This window comes from Polypterus senegalus, chromosome 3, assembly GCF_016835505.1.
Source record: "Polypterus senegalus isolate Bchr_013 chromosome 3, ASM1683550v1, whole genome shotgun sequence".
Classification (NCBI taxonomy): domain Eukaryota; kingdom Metazoa; phylum Chordata; class Cladistia; order Polypteriformes; family Polypteridae; genus Polypterus; species Polypterus senegalus.
This window is the reverse complement of record NC_053156.1, coordinates 141,034,747-141,049,389: the sequence shown is the minus strand read 5'-3', so window position 1 is coordinate 141,049,389 and position 14,643 is coordinate 141,034,747. Positions and strand designations below refer to the sequence as shown.

Here is a 14,643-nt window from a genome sequence, read left to right as displayed (position 1 = left end):
GTGACAGGTCAGATACGATGGGTATTACAGTACTGAAAATCATAGCTGCTTGATACAATATCACAGACATCACAATTCACCTGTCAAATTTTCCTCATGCTGTACCATCAACTTTCTTTTCTCCTTTGATATTCTGACCAAAAGGCTGGTTGCGTCCATTGTGAAAAGGAACCACCCCGGATCATAAAGATTTGTAGTGCTAACCCTAAACTTCAAGGAATCTGAGCGCCCTGTGCCACTGTTGCCCCTCCACTTAGTATGGCTCTATAACGCACAGTGGACGGCTTTAATTCTCAAAGCCTCAGTCTTGATAAAGCTTGGGCTGCATTTCACTCCAATCAGAGGAACATTTTAAACAAGTCCCTAGTGGGCCTTTGATTTCATAAATTCTTAACAAGGGGTTGTTGGCCCACCACCTGCACAGCTGGTCTGCATGTACTAGAATGTGCTGCTCACTTGTAATAATAACCAAATAACACGGTTTAACTGTATCATGGTTTATTTTATCTGAAAACAAATGTAACATATTAAAATCAGACTCATCCATTCCATATTTGCACTGTGCATCGTTGTTCATTTTCATTCCTACCTAATGGAGCTGAAGTTTGTTCACTGCTCATGCCATTTTCATTAAAAGCTGAATGAAGAATACATGCGGACAGATTATTATATTGTACCTAATTATAAACGTTGTTCCATGCAACTGCTATAACTTCAGTCAAAACAAGATGAAACAAAGTAACCCCACATGATCCTTCACTAGCTTTAACAAATTTAGGGTCACCATCCAACTGGCACCCCACCTCATTAACAAGCAAGATGCAGAAATGAACGTATTACATATGTAAGAATCCCACATTACTGAACCAAGCTACTGTATAATATTTCATGTAACATTCAAGTAAAAGTACCGACATAGAAATCTGGGTGTTTGCTATTGAAGTAATCAACAACTGTCAGTTTGGAATGGTAAGATTTGTTAACTATAATGCTTTCAGGCACTATTTAAAGACATGGCTTTTAAAATTCATTAAATTCATATGAGGTAAATATCTTTTTAATCTAAGCTGTTGCAATTATGTACTTTGTTCTAAGAAAAATAAAATACAAAGTGTACCACCAATATGTCGCTAATATTTCAACTGCATTAAATGGCTGCATTTAAAATAGCCACTTTCAGGATTCAGTTCTCAAATGGAATTTTTTTTGTTTAGTGCAGGAAATAAATACCTGAAATTTCCCAAAATAGCCCCTTCTGTCATGGAGTTTCTGGAATGTCACAAAACAACATTTTTCTTCTAGAACAAAAATATCTGCAGTGCCATTTTCTCCATTTAATGAAATGAATTGGAATAATTATGTGTTACAGGTGATCAAATCCATAACACCAAAAATGATAGAAATGTGAATAATAATAAAATTTTACCACAGATAACAAAATAACTGCAGCGACACTGCTCCAGTTTAACCCCTTCACTGAGGATGTCTTCATTGTCTAGTTAAAATTGTTTACTTGAAATGAAAATTCAGAATGTGAAAACTTAACAATAGATGATGGATGCACCTCTGCATATTTTAGAGGGTAAACATACATATAAAATGCAGTTATATTTGTATTCTTTTTATATACAGTATACCATAACATAATATTTTGGGAAGCACTGAGACAAAACTGAATACATTCTGTGTTGACTGGAGAGGTTTAAAATGGGTCTATAAAATGCAGAAATGTCAGGGTTCTTGACAAGACTTTGACCACCAGTGACATACCTTTAAATGGCAGGCACTCCCTGAATACATGACATTTATTTTTATCAATGGCCAAAAAACCAGCCTAACTGCCTACAATATCAGATATGCATATTTACACATTGGTAGTTCAAGGTATGTCCAGTATGTGGCAAAGTAAGCAAAGGTCACAGTTCATAGTCAAATTTGTACTCATTTGCTAGATAGACCCTTCTGAAGATAAGTGCTGCCAGGGCTAAAGTGAGCAGGACAATGAGAATGGCAGATCCAAGGTGATTGGTCCGGTCATGTTGGAGCTGGGCTTGTGGGTATACAGGGGAAGCTGGTCTCCTAGGCTGCTGAGCACGGCGCTGTCGGGGGCTTAACGGTCTGTTTGTTGGGGGTGTTGGCTGGGATGTGTCTTCACTTGGATTAGTTTGTACCCTGCTAGGAAAATCAGCCTGGGGAAAAAGAGAGAGAGAAAAAAAAAGATTTTTGTTAACAGAAACACTTAATGTATGTATAAAACACATAACAAGAAATAACCACCAAGATCATCTGTTGTTTATGATAAAAAAGTAGTAAAGAAATTGTTTTTAAATGTTTCTGGTCTGCTTCTGTTAAACTTTAAAGTGTGTTTTAACCAAATTTGACTGTTATGCTTTGTTTTACAGTGTGGAGTTTAAAATATGTTGGTTAACATATAGAGTTGCTAATAAGGGTCCCCTTTCCTTCTAAACCACTGAAACTTTCTTCAAAGAATGGCAACAAACACTATGCACTGATCTAAACTACAGTGTACCTTTAACAGTCAAACCACAACAGCAGTAATTTGGACTGTTCATGTGATATTGTCGATTCAATCTTAAGCAGTAAACAGTAATGAGAGAAATGGTGAAATTACACATGGCAGAGTCTAACAGCTCTTCCATTCTGGACAGACATTACTGCCAGTCATGCCTAGGTGGCTGTACAGAAAAGCTGGCTGTAATAAATTAAAGGAGGACTCGGAACGATCTGCATGCAAACAGTAGTAAGACACATGCTGAGGTCCATTCAGCTTTGTAGCACCTAAAGCACAAACATGTCCTCCTATCATGGTGTGTAAACAGATTAATGGAAATGCCAAAGCACCTGAGAAGGGTCTTACTGCAGCCCACAATACCTATGACGTCAGACCCGTAACGCCCTTAATATTATGGAATGCCCCTAATGTCAGTCACGGAACACCCTCCGATGTCAATTTTGATACGCCCATCATTGCTTTTGTCTGAGCTCGAAGGAATGGTGGACTTGGAATAATCAATCTTTGTGAAACCTTTTTGAGGAAAGAAAAAAAGGCAGAGTTTATTTCAAGTTTTATTAATATTAGATAATACACTTTACTGCTAAGGTATGAATTATGCCAGAGTGTAATAAAGATGTTAGTTGAATCGACTTTCAGGTGCCGTGTAATAAATACTAAGCACTCTAAGAAAGTATTAACAGTTAACAACAAACAGGTTGGTTGGTTTAATGTATTGTTACAGGGTTGTTCGGAATACTCGATTTTGAATAGTAAATTGACGGATTCGGTAGTCAATTATTTTTTTATAACTGTTATTATATGTACGAGGGATGTTCAAAAAGTTTCCACACTTTTTTTTTTAACTGTATTAAAAATTTCAAAAACAAAATCACATAATTTTTCTACATAGTCACCTTCATTTTCAGAACGTCGCACCAACTTTTTAATGCCCGATTACTACTCCCCCGCCTTCATGGTTTCCAATAAAGCAGAAACTTTTTGAATGACCCTTGTAATTGACCGTTGTTGAGTATACTGTAATTGACAATAGGTAAGTATAACAGATAGTAGTCAAAGATCAGTGACAACGAGTAAGAACTTATAATTGCTGGAACCACATTCACCATTTGTCGTGTGTATCACATATATGCTAGTTAATCAGAAGCAAAACCTGTCTGTAACCTGGTATTTTAAACACCAAAACATATTTCAGAAAGACAATTAAGAGAGACTGAGCCAATATATGGTGATGTTCCACAGAAAGCTTTATTTGCATACATTTCTATGACAAATACAGTTAATAGTGGATACAGTATTTTTTCCCCAAGTATAGTAATGTTACTAGTCAAAAGTTTGAATACACTTCAGTAACTTTAGATGATTTTTTTCATAGTTCTGTATATATACAGTATTTACAGAACATAACAGAAAACTTTAACAAGTAGCTACAAACAAAGGTCAAGTGTTAAAGTAATTTTCAATTACCTTCTGTTCAAGAAAGTTCAAATTAGACTCAAAGACAATAATGGGGAAAAGAATAGCTAGGATAATATTATGTTGTTAATATTATTATTATTATTATTAATTTTGTAAAGTTCTTTTAATGATAGTACAGTTTATTTAGACTCTTAAAACAATAAACATTTCATGTTTACCTCTGCATTCTTCAAAAATACTGCTTTTGAAGTTTTTTTCAATTGAAATAAAGTGAAATGTTTGTTCTTGTGCACATTTGTCAGTTTTAAGAACTTTATATCCATTTTATATTCGCCAGAGACACATAAGTATATTTAAGTCCACAGAGGTACCTACAGTTGTCTTTGGTGCTCAGGAGTATGCTTGTCTATTTTTCTATAAAAGAAATGTTTATGCAGGTATCTTCAGCCACTTACAAAAACACAAAAGGACAGTGGTGGTTCATGGAGGTACTAGCTCTCTAGAATACATCTCATAACTTTGATCAATTGGCACTTTAAATACAATTGAATGCAGCTAGATCTCCACCTTAACAACAAGATTTTATTTGACAAAATAGTATACTGTGTACTTTTTCACCTTTTGAAAAGCTTGCTTTAATTTTAGATTAATTAATTCATGACTGTGTATTAACAAAATTTTCTCTTTTAACATATTTAGTAGAATACGACAAAGATCATAGTATAAATACTGTAATTTTTAAGAATGCAAGCACAGAGTTACAATACCTACAATTGACAGGCAACATATTTTCATAAATGTTTAAAAGCATCATTGGCTGTATCTTTTATTAGTTTCTTCTGATTAAAAGAAATTGCATGCTGATTTTTATTCATAGAATTTATTGTAATTTCTTGATTTACAATTTTTAGGAAGACATGCCACAGATTAGAAGATGATGGTGTATTCTCTCACTTTGGAAAGCCAGCATTAAAAGGTGTGTAACTTTTCAAGCTTTTTTTTTTTAAGGGAAGAACAGTTATCAGAATTTGTCAACTTACAGTACAGTATTTCTAATTTTTTTTCTTCCAGCTAAGACAGCTATTTTTATTTTCCACAAAGGAAGAAGGACATTCTGTGTACCACAGGTAGTGCTTCCTAATTAACAGTTTAAAAGTTCTCTGACACTAATTTTATATATTAGAACTTCACAAAAAAGACTTTGACCAACAGGTCACAACAGATCACAAATCAGGTCTCCAGTGAGGCATTCACTGACTTGTGTCTTTCTTCAGCCCTGTGTTGTGTCAATGGCAGTATGGGGACAGACAATATTAGTCTAAAAAATGGGGGTTCGGTGTGCTCTAATTGATTTATTAAATGGCAATTATTTCTGCTTCCAGCAATTTCAGACAAGATAGGGAACATCTATATTATATATACTATATTTTGCAAAAGTACAATATGGTATGAGACTACTAAACTGCAATACAGTAGAAAGTCAGTCAAGTGTTTTCACCGATAAATACACACTTTTATATAAAATGCATTTTTTTTAAATGTTGACTGAATTATTTATACCAGTACAATGAAAAGTGAAAAATGTAGTTTACTGTTGCCACAATTTAGGCAATGAAGGGCTTCATAGACTTGCTTTTTGATTGTTTTCCTTGTTCTTCAAAGATCAGTTTAATCTATGGCATTAGGTAACATTAAGTGAATTTGCAGGTCAGCATAGTTATAGTTATGTGTAGTTGTTAGCAAGTTGTAATGTATTCAAATTCTTGAAATGCTACATGATTGATTTGCAGAAATGTATAATATTTAATAATCTGTATTGCAGTGCCTAGTAGTATTGAAAGTGTGGTTGTCACAAATGTACATTCCTATCAGATATGTTGTGAAATGATTATTACCAGCTCAAACACAGAAAATGCTTTAAAAGGTAATGATTTTCTTTTTTTCTTTTCAGCTAGGGGGCTTTGCCCCGTGCTCACTTTGCTCGCCAACCCCCGTTTTTGTTTTTCCGGATACACACTTTTAAGATTTTTTTACTGTAAAAACAGTATTTGGAATCTTTCGAGTTCTAACGTGCTGAATCTTTTTAATGAGGTCAGTGAGACATGTGTTTAATGACTTTGTACCATAATTCAGGATAGCTTTCTCTGTTTGGAATTTCAGCACAGACAAAACGATCTTCATCATCAGCAGTTAATAACTGTTTTTGCAAAGTAACCAATAAATGCATGTGAGGTAAACTCCATTTTTGAAATTCTCTTGACTTAAACTTCAAAGCCTTACAATATTTACATACTTCTGACATATCACCTATGTCCATATATTCGATCTCTATTCGCCTTTTCATTATTTCTCAGAGTAATAATTTCTCTTTCTTTGCGTTAATGTGATGTTTACTTTCTTTTTTTTTTTGACACTGTTGTTTTTTTCTGCTTTCGTATACTGTATCTTGCTCTGCATGTGTTTCGCACTTACGTTTTTTTTGAGTCTTTTGAATTCCAGTTTTCATTATCTCTAACCTGCTCTGCATGTGTTTGGCCCCCTTGTTTTTTAACCTTTTTATGATGTTTTACTTTGTTTTCTACTCTCTTTTATTTCTGACCTCGCTTTATCCTCCTTTTTTTTTTAATGGCACCTGGTCCGTCGTGATTATTTTCTCTTTCTCAAGTAATAATTTCTGTTTGTTTGCGCTCCTGCGACCTTTACTTTCTTTTTTATTTTTTAGACAGTACTTTCTAATTTTCCTACTTTCATATTCTTTAACTTTCTCCACATGTGTATCGTGATTTTTAACTATGTAACTATAGTGTAACTATTTTTTTTTTTGAGCCTTTCGAATTCCACTGCTTTCATAATCTCTAACCTGCTCTGCCTGTGTGTAGTGCAAACGTCACGATTGGACGTGCTTTTTATCAATTTCCTTTGTTCCGGGCTGATAATTAGTTACCATTACTTTCATAATCTCTAACCTGCTCTGCATATGAATAGCGCAAACGTCCCGATTGGACGCGTTTTTTTTTTTTTAATTCCACTTGTTCTGGGTTGATAATTACTTTTCTTATTTTCTGAATTTGCACCTAGATTATTCTTTTTCTTTTTTGTCTCTCCAAAGCTTTTGAGCCTCTTCTCTGCACTGCTTTCTTCTTTGCTTCATCGTCTATGTTTAATTTATAACGCATTGTCCTTATACACTTTATATGCGCTGAGAGGCCTGGATCTGTGTGTGCTCAAAGTGAAAATACGACTGAGTGTGTTTGCTGGCTGCCCTTGCTCTTATTTATTTGTAAGTAGGGCATGTCTTACAAGAATCTCATGTTCTACATCGCAAGACGGTCCTGGGTCAATCTCTTGGCACAAAGTCTCATGTTTAAGGTCCCCGCAAGACGCTCCGTGGCCAATCTCTCTAGTCTCACGGGTCTTTTAAGTGTCTTCCGCGATCATAACATGAAGATCACATATCGTCGCCCTACTGTTTCTCTCCAGGATTTTTTTTTTTATAATAGAGAGATTTCATTCAGCAATCAATCAGTCTTGAATGGAGTGATTGCTTCAGATAGACACTTTAAAATATGTATAATATTTTATATGTAGCATTTCTATTGTAATATGTTTAGATGTATGTTTTATCAGTTTTTAAAGCATGCATACTAAATTGGGAACAATTAAATTACATATTATTTGAAATGATGAATTTGGCCTTCACAAGTGACTATGTTGTGGTAATCTGACTGTCTTTCTGGTACTTACTTAATTACAATTCCTGTAGACTTACAGATTGAATTGAAACGGGTCTTACAGTAATGTACAGTATTTGTAAATAAAGATTTATGCTAACTTTTCTTTTTCATATCAGAGCGTTTAGTCATTTTTGATTATTTGTGCACTTTCTGAATAGATTCTACCTAGACTTGACATTCCCTCGAAAACGAATTGCTATAGTTATACATTGGAGTTTTTTTCGTTTTTTGCTCTACCTCATGAATACAGGGAGTAGAGACAAAAAGCAAGAGAAATCAATAGAGCTAAGCATTCCCTTGACGTGATTTGGTTATATTGGTGTGTTTATTTCATAAGCCAGTTTGACAGTTGAGTGAAAGCAGAGTTAAGTATATTGATATTCCTATAGTGCTAGGGTGTTGTACCGTGTTAGCCATTATGAATGTAGAGAAAAGCCAAGCAAAATGACACCTTTTATTGGCTAACTAAAAGGATTACAATATGCAAACTTTTGAGGCAACTCAGGCCCCTTCTTCAGGCAAGCCTCAAAAGCTTGCATATTGTAATCCTTTTAGTTAGCCAATAAAAGGTGTCATTTTGCTTGATATTCCTAATAAAATACTTGTCTTTCTGTATTTTTTGTTTTTCACAAAAAAGTTGTCAAAGATCTAAAAAATCTTGATTTCCTGTGACTGGCTCGATGCCAACAAAGAACGACTTGCTGGGACAGTACTCAGGCCAAGAATTCTGGATATAGACGAGGATGAAGTAACACACACAACTGGAAAATTAGACCAAAGAGGAGACAATGAAGATATTGAAGAAGTCATGTCCTCCTTGTTATTTACTTTTGACTGCATGAAGGATATGCACTTATTTCTTGGTGAGATATGGGGTAAAAAAATTACCATCAGTTGTTGCTGCTCTTCCAAATAGGTTGATTTGTTTTGATTTTTGTTGACCTTTAAAATTTCCAGAGAACTACATGTGGAAGAAGGCCTACAGTGATGCAATGCTGTTCAATGGATTTGTTCAGTGACTCACTGTAAAGAAAGGTGGGAACGGACTGGCTTTCTGACCTGGTTCAATAGTTCCTTGTCTACTCAAAAGACATGGATGGATGTCCTGACTTAGACTGTGTGCTTCATTTTTTAAAATATATTCATATTTGAACATGGAACTTGTATTTGTGGTTGTGTGAAGGGTCTGGGTTCTAAAATGCCCCCCACAGGTTACACTCCCCTATGTGGTAGTTATAATAATGATCTTTGTGTTTTGATATATTACTTTACCTTTCACAACCTAGACAGTAGGCTTGCAAGTTCAAGATAGGAGTCTAATTAAAAGCAAAAATTAGCTGGGATAAAAATCTGCAGCTTCTGGGACTGAATATGAGACCCACTGTATCAAACAATGCCATGTTATAGTACATTTCAAATCAGGATTATTAATATATACTGTGGGTGTGTGTGTATATTATATTATATTATATTATATATATATATATATATATATGGGGGTAGAGGGAATATATGTGTTTCATCTTTTGTAATGTTTAAAATGTGCCTATCTGTTTATTCATGCTTTTTCATGTGCATATCAGTCTGTGTGATATATGTGATATCTAATTTTATAACTAACTGCGCTCAGTCAGACTCCTTGCAAACACTTAACTTGGTATATAACTTTTCTCCCTACAGCAGTTGTCTTATACTTCATTTCATCTTGGCACATCTGGATAATGTAAAAACTGCTCTTACAGAGGTATGTTTATATAGACAATAGCTTAGTATTCAACATTGTTGTGCCAATGGAACTGGATTTTGGACTTCATAGTGAACAGATGTCTGCTTTGCAGATTGCCAGCATCATATTCGCTATGCTCACCCTTAACCCAGGTACACTATGAGATAGTGTACTGATTCCTTGGTCTGGCTTGTGAGTTCCCATGCTCCTCGTCTACTCAACTGTGCTAGTGGATGGCATCTAGTGATACCACCTCTATGTGGCATCAAATCCCATTACACACTCTGTTCATGTGTAGCTCCTAGCTAGTGTAACAAGCAACCCAGCTCTGTCCAAACTATTGACTCCCATAATGTGTTTCACAAGGGACTGAAGACTCTTTTTCTATGAATATGTCTAACTGATAATGGCTTTGATAGGTTCTTGTAATTTAAGAATGATTAACTAGTATTTTGTCATTTTGCTTAGTTTGAAACTCTTGTTTGTAACCTTGCTTTGTGACACTTGTTTCAAAACAATCACCCAAACTGATGTGTATTCTGTTACGATAACCTTTAGATAAAAGTGTCTGCTAAGTGAGTAAATGTACATACTGTATAATAAACACCCTTGCAGTGAGAAGCCTACTTAGTCACTTGAGCTGAAGGAGTTCTTTTTGGCTCAACTGGCTAAGGCTTTCTGTACATCGAATTGGGTTAGGAACCAAATTTGCATCCTTGGTGCATAGTGAGATTCAATACCCTGATATAAATGCTTCCTTCATTTTATCATTGCCTGTCTTGAAAAAGGATCCAAAAATTTTTTTAACTTAAATGTAAAACACTCTACAAGAGAAAGAAAAAATACAGTGAGATTCTAGAATTCACAACACAAGGCAGCAAGGTTAAGAGCACCAGTACCATATCCACTGAACTTTAGAAGTCTCATGTAGCAGGTAATGTCTAAAGTCATATGTCAACGACAAAACCTGGATCTTCTGGTGAAAAAAACAACATTCATGGGGAGTCCCCAGAAGAAAAAAGAAATTTGCTGCTCATATTAAGCTTGCAAAAGGGCATCTTGACAATAAATTACATGTTTTTAAATGTTCTTTGGGTGGGTGAGTCTAAAAATGACATTTTGACAATAATAAAAATGGTTATGTTTGACAAAAACCTAACATTAACTTCCACAAAAATACTCTTATCCCTACTGTCAAGAATGTGGCCTACAGCTGATCAGGAATCGGAGCAAGCTCCCATGTCTAGTGCAACTATGAATTCAGAGTGACACAAATATGTTCTGAATAAGTACTTGATCATTCTGCCTATGTGCTGGATTTGAACTGATATTGAGTCTGACAGCATAAAATTGCAGTAAATCAATGAGGGAATGAGCTAAGGGGAAGAAGGTTTGTACTGTGCACAATATCAAAGACCTGGTCAAAACCTAATCATAATATCCTTACAAGACCTGCAGTATGCCAATTTGTGCAAGACTGGCACCAAACTAACAGTAGCTGAAAAGGCTATGGAAATAAGAACGGACATCAATTTCACAGAAAAACAGACTAATTAGCAAGTACAGATAACAACTGGTTGTTGGAATAGCAGTCAGATAAAAGACATGCCATTACTTTTTAAAATTTACTTTAATAAAGCCAAGCTACGTACATTCATAGACAATAACTAATAGAAAATAATCTAAAATTACAAACCACCACAAAATGTTAACTTGTTTAGAGATGTTAGGAAAGGATATGATGTCTGAAACTTAACTTTAGAGTAATAAAAGCTTACACATAGAAAGCAAAGTTTAAAAAATACAAACCAATAACATAATAACTGATCATCGTTTCAGTTTTTCTTCATTAAACTTTAGCTTCACACTTTATTTGTTGTTCTGTATACCTAAATGGCCAAAATTATATCCAAAAATACTTTCTAAAACTATGATAGTCATTAATGTAAATTCAAAACAGTTTTTTTCCCTCTCCTGATTTAACATTGTTACTATGTGACAGTGTATCACATGGTGAAGCAGATGGCTCGACGCCTTTTGAGGTCCTTCCCCCACCAATATCTCTAGCTCTGTCAGTGCTGAAACACAGCTTATCTAGGATTTGACTGCAATTTAACACTGAGTACAAGGCTGCATGTACTTTAGGCTGGTAGCAGCTCTGAAGCAATACCAACATCTTTAAAGGATCAGTTATGTAAAACCTAGGCTGGGTTTTCAATATTATAGGATCAAATACATGTTGTCTCTTTAGGTATATTCGAATTTCATGGCTATTATTTTTAAGAACAGTAGTTATTTTTAAAAGAAAAAAGTCAGATCTGTACATTTCAGGAAGATGACACAAAATGAGAGACTATGTTTTCATGTGCATTCAATAAAAGCAATCATAATTACAATCTCTCCATTTTTCAGTTGCATCAAGATCCATATTGTAACACTAGCATTTGAAAAAGAAACTACATTTATTGCAAATTATTTAAAACTTTAATGCCACTCACACTCCAATGAAATGGTATCTTGATTAAGGTAAAAACCTTTCAGACTGATACTGAACCAAGAAAAAAATGTGAACTGATTATCAGTGAAGTGTGTTTCAGATTTAGAAAATACAAACTTAAAGATGACCTTTAAAAACTGAGGATGCTAATAATTGTCCCATTTTTAAAGATACTGTATTCTGCATTTATAGTCTTTTTGTCATTTAACAGTTTTGTTCCTTTTTAACCTACTTAGTGTTAGACTCAAACATCACTTGGGCAACAGCACAAGCATGTCTTGGATAAATTTCAGGCCTGAGCTTTACCTGGGCAAGGGTGTAGACACATCTACTCATAGCCTCATAATGGTGTCTCATAAGAAATGCCTCTCATTAGCAGTGATGACAAAGTTAATTTGTCTTCAGGCCATGAAATTGAAACTGTCAATGAAACCGAAAGTGACGATTACATCACTCACACATGTGCAGTCTGCTGTTCATATTATTATTCATTTTTATTATTTGTATCATTATTATAGTTTCTACACTTATGATTTTTTACTTTTAGTGTTTTGCAAGTTTTACAGTAGTTGAGATTTAATAAAAATCTAATTTTTGAAACAAAAATCACACACTAAAGAGGTTAATTAGACTCAACTAATTAAAAAAATAAACCTAAAATTCGACTGGTTTGGTTGTATTGTCCTAACTAAACATGACCCTGGTGAATAATTATATATGATTTCATCAGTGTTTGTTCATTTACACTTCTTATGCAGTATGACATAATAATAATATCAGAGTGTGCCAGCCTGAATTGCTTTTTCATACATACTGTAAGATTAGTACAACGTTTGTTCACATTAATTTTAAATTATTATGAAAGTTCAAGCAAACAACATTTGTAGAATGATTGACAATAAAAAGCCAAGATGCAACAATGCTATAACTAAAATGGAAGATTGTTTGCAAAAGAAAATCCAGATACTCAAAGCATGCTGCTCATTGTGTTTGCAATATATAATGGCACTTAAAATAAACGATGCAACAATGGATGAGGAAAAATATGAAATACCTAGACTAAAAAAGTAGTTGTGTGCCTCAAAAGTCAATATAAAAACCTATGGTACAAGCTGTCATGGATAAGACAACAGAAAGGGTTTGGTCAGAGAACAGATTGCTGGACTGAGGAAACTTTACAAATTACAAAATCAGTACATAAAACTGTTAACCTACAAAAACACTAACTGAACAATGCTTCTGTAGAAATGCACTCACAATTTTGCTGGTTTTAAGCTAACTAATCAGTTGACTAAGGACCTTTCAATATTTTCAAATTATCTAAGAGTTCCAGACACTTTTTGAATTGAAGACCACAAATGAGGAAGAGAGATAGGTCTTCATTTCAAAACATCATTTCCATGCGGCTTCAGGCTTCCTTTTTATTATTTGCGCTGATAATTTCAGCAGTATATACTTACTGTGTAATAATATTCTAGCAAAAAAACATGACTTTTGTCTGCATGTTTTGAGCATGCAAATGGATGACTGACATGTGGATTATGCAACACGAGTAACATGAGATCCCCAACCCGGGAAGTTTTTCACAGTGTTTGCCTTTCTACAGCATTGGTCCCTATTGGCTTCTATTATATAAAACTTTTGTCTCTCTATTCTGAATAAAAACATTATCTTAACTTTTTTTCTTAGCCATCACAACAAACTTCATTGGGTAAGTAACCTATATAAAAAAATAGAAAATTAAAGGAATACTTCACTCAAGAATCCTATAACCGTCCTTCAACAACCATACACATACTGAAAGAAGTGTTCCGCTTATCTAGTCCAGTTTTTTGTTTTTCAGGACTTTTTTTGTTATATATATAACAGTGTATACCAGGGTTGTCAAACACTGATTCTGGAGAGTTGCAGTGCCTGCAGGTTTTTTGTTCCAGCCTCTTTCTTAATTATTATCGAGTTTCTAATGCTAATGAAACATATTTAGTTGACTTGACTTTAACTGACATTCTTTTTAATGTTCAGAACCTGTAATCATTTCTTTTATACCTTAACTAGTAGCCAAAGAATAACATGCAAAGCAACCCGAGGAGATGACTACTAACATGATTTGCACCTGTGTGCCTATCATATAATATCTGATTTACCAAAATACCAAAAAAGAAAAAAAGAAAAGAAAAAGAGGTATAAAAAATCTCCCTGGGATAATTTGGATGGTGCACTCAGTAAACAAAAATCAACTGTATTGGAATAATATATAGAACTAAATGACATGCTTCATTAACAGCAAAAATTGGATTTTAACTAAGAAATTGTTTGTAATGAAAATGGTAGTAGCCCTCCAAGAACTGAGTCTGAAATTCCTGAGTTAGATGGTCACCTACTGGCACGTTTTCCATGTCATCATTGTTTGGCTGCTGGCTAAAGAAAAAAAAGATGTAATAAAGGATTTGATTTACTTTTAATTAAAGTATTTAGAAACTATCACTTTGGCCATTTAGTAAAGAAAAAAATTGCTAGGTACAATATCATGGCATGCTAGATTAGGTACAGATTATTAATCGCAATGGGAAATATAACACACAACAAGACCCAGCACAATGTTTAAGTGTAAGTCCATTCACTCTGAATCCAGACATTGGAATAACTGGAAAAAAATATGTACTGTATCATTAAACTACTATATGCCTTAAGAACTAGTATTGAGTCATTTTTTCTTTATATGAGCTTTCAGAGT

At 34.3% G+C, this 14,643-nt stretch overlaps 1 protein-coding gene across 2 annotated transcripts in view; it reads right to left on the bottom strand.

The window, feature by feature from the left end:
- Window positions 1–481: 481 nt before the first annotated feature.
- ube2j1 (ubiquitin-conjugating enzyme E2, J1) overlaps window positions 482–14,643 on the bottom strand; it is a 72,739-nt gene continuing 58,577 nt past the window's right edge. For both annotated transcript variants that reach the window (XM_039747995.1, XM_039747994.1), the window contains one exon: window positions 482–2,189. In XM_039747995.1, the coding sequence (XP_039603929.1) occupies window positions 1,917–2,189 (273 nt within the window). In that variant the 3' untranslated portion in view covers window positions 482–1,916. The remainder of the gene's footprint in view (window positions 2,190–14,643) is intronic.